This window comes from Cuculus canorus, chromosome 4 (assembly GCF_017976375.1).
Source record: "Cuculus canorus isolate bCucCan1 chromosome 4, bCucCan1.pri, whole genome shotgun sequence".
Lineage (NCBI taxonomy): Eukaryota > Metazoa > Chordata > Aves > Cuculiformes > Cuculidae > Cuculus > Cuculus canorus.
This window is the reverse complement of record NC_071404.1, coordinates 50,542,603-50,544,339: the sequence shown is the minus strand read 5'-3', so window position 1 is coordinate 50,544,339 and position 1,737 is coordinate 50,542,603. Positions and strand designations below refer to the sequence as shown.

The following is a 1,737-nucleotide window of genomic DNA, read 5'->3' as shown; positions in this document are numbered from 1 at the left end:
GGCCCCAGGCTGTCCCTCTGCAGGGAGCAGAGCCCCCCTCGGGGCTGCCCCCTCACTTTCTGCCGCCAGGTTTTGAGACCTCGTGGCGTGCGAGGAGAAAAGCTAAACCCGACCGCTTTTTCAGGCTGTTTTTGTTTGGTTTTGCTTTTTCCCACTTTTATTCGATCTCAAAAAAAAAATTAAAATTAAAATACATAAACCAATGGCAGCTGGCTTTGCTAAAATAAAAATAAAACGATTCTCGTGGTAGAAAAGTTGGTTTTCTTAAAATAAAAAGAAGCAGATATAGTTGCAAACACTCCATAATAAATACGTTTCCTATTATCACAAAAGCAAATTAAAACGGACATAAAAGTTTGACACGACAAAACTGTTTTCCTTTTTAAGAGCGCGTTAGGATTAAGTGGCTTAATTAAATATCGGTCCCCAATTGGCAGTTATTCAGTAGCTTTCCTCTTGAAACCGCATCTCCAGCCGCTGATAAAGTGCTTGCGCCAAGTTTTCCCCCCCAAAGACGCCGATATGGTGCGCTAAGGAAAATCCACCTGCTCTCCGCTATTTACAGGACCAGACGGTGCGTTATTTACATTTGTGTGTGTGATTTTTTTTTTTTCTTTTTTTCACACGGCAATACGACCCAGGGCAGGATCGGATCGGTGTCAGCGGCTCCGCGCTGCGAGGTGGCGTGTTGGCAGGAGGGAACAACGACTTCTAGGCAAAAGAAACTTTAACAGTGGTCACTATAAAAGGAAATAATCATAATAAAAGCCCCCAACCGACCCTGACAGACGGGGAGGGCGCAGTGCCCCGCTAACAGCCATTCCCCGGGCAAACCCGGGAATCGCCGGGGGTGGGCGAAAAGGGGGCGGATTTCAAAGGCGACCGAGGGGACCCGAGTCCGTGCTCCGAGGGGCGCTGGGGACGGCGCCCCCCGCCCTAGCTGGCCTCGTCCGAGTCGCTGTAGTGGGAGCGGGGCGAGAACTCCCCGTCGCTCCTGTGGGACCGGGGCGACGTTTTGCTCCTCTCCTGCGGCGGCTGCCCGGGCTGCGGCACCAACAGGGCGGGGGAAGGCGCTCTCTGCCCCGCGAAGGACGGGAAGCGCAGCGGGTCGAGCGGCACGGGCGGCGGGGCGAAGCGAGTCCTGCCGTGCCCGGGGGGGGAGGCTCTCGGCGGGCCGGGCTGCGGCGGGGGCGGTCCCGGCGGCGGCCCCGGGGCTGCGCAGGGCGGCTCGAAGGCGGAGGCGGCCCCGCGGTGCTCGGTTTTACCGGGGGCTTCGGCGGCGTCGGGGCCGTGCAGCAGCTCGGCCAGGGCGCTGATGTAGATCTGCGCCATCTGCAGCGTCTCGTACTTGGAGAGCTTCTTGTCGTTGTTGAACGAAGGGATGACGTTGCGCAGCTGGTCGAACGCATGGTTCAGCCCGTGCATCCGCCGCCGCTCCCGCGCGTTGGCCGCCAGCCGCCGCTGCTTCTGCACGCCGCTCACCTGCGCCCCGCCGCCGCCCCGCGCCCGGCCACCGCCCCGCGCCCCGCCGCCGCCCCGCGACGCGCTGCCCCTCTCCTCCTCGTCGTCGTCCTCCTCCTCCTCGCCGGGCAGCAGGTATCGCGGCGAGGCGGCGGGCAGGCGCGCGGCGCAGCACACGCCGAGCCAGCCCGGGGCGAACCCGCAGCCGCCCGGCGGCCCCAGCGGAGGCTCCGGCTCGCGCCCGCCCTCGGGCCACGCCGCGCGCGGCAGGCTCAT

General features: G+C 61.7%; 1 protein-coding gene across 1 annotated transcript; it reads right to left on the bottom strand.

Moving 5' to 3' along the window:
- Positions 1–217: 217 nt before the first annotated feature.
- On the bottom strand, positions 218–1,737 carry ATOH1 (atonal bHLH transcription factor 1). The gene has a single exon (XM_054065900.1). It carries the CDS (start codon positions 1,735–1,737, stop codon positions 937–939), a length of 801 nt encoding a protein of 266 aa, XP_053921875.1. The 3' UTR covers positions 218–936.

What these genes read in the sequence shown, in the direction of transcription:
- ATOH1 (XM_054065900.1), bottom strand. Translation starts at nt 1,737, where the DNA reads ATGAGCCTGCCGCGCGCGGCGTGGCCCGAGGGCGGGCGCGAGCCGGAG.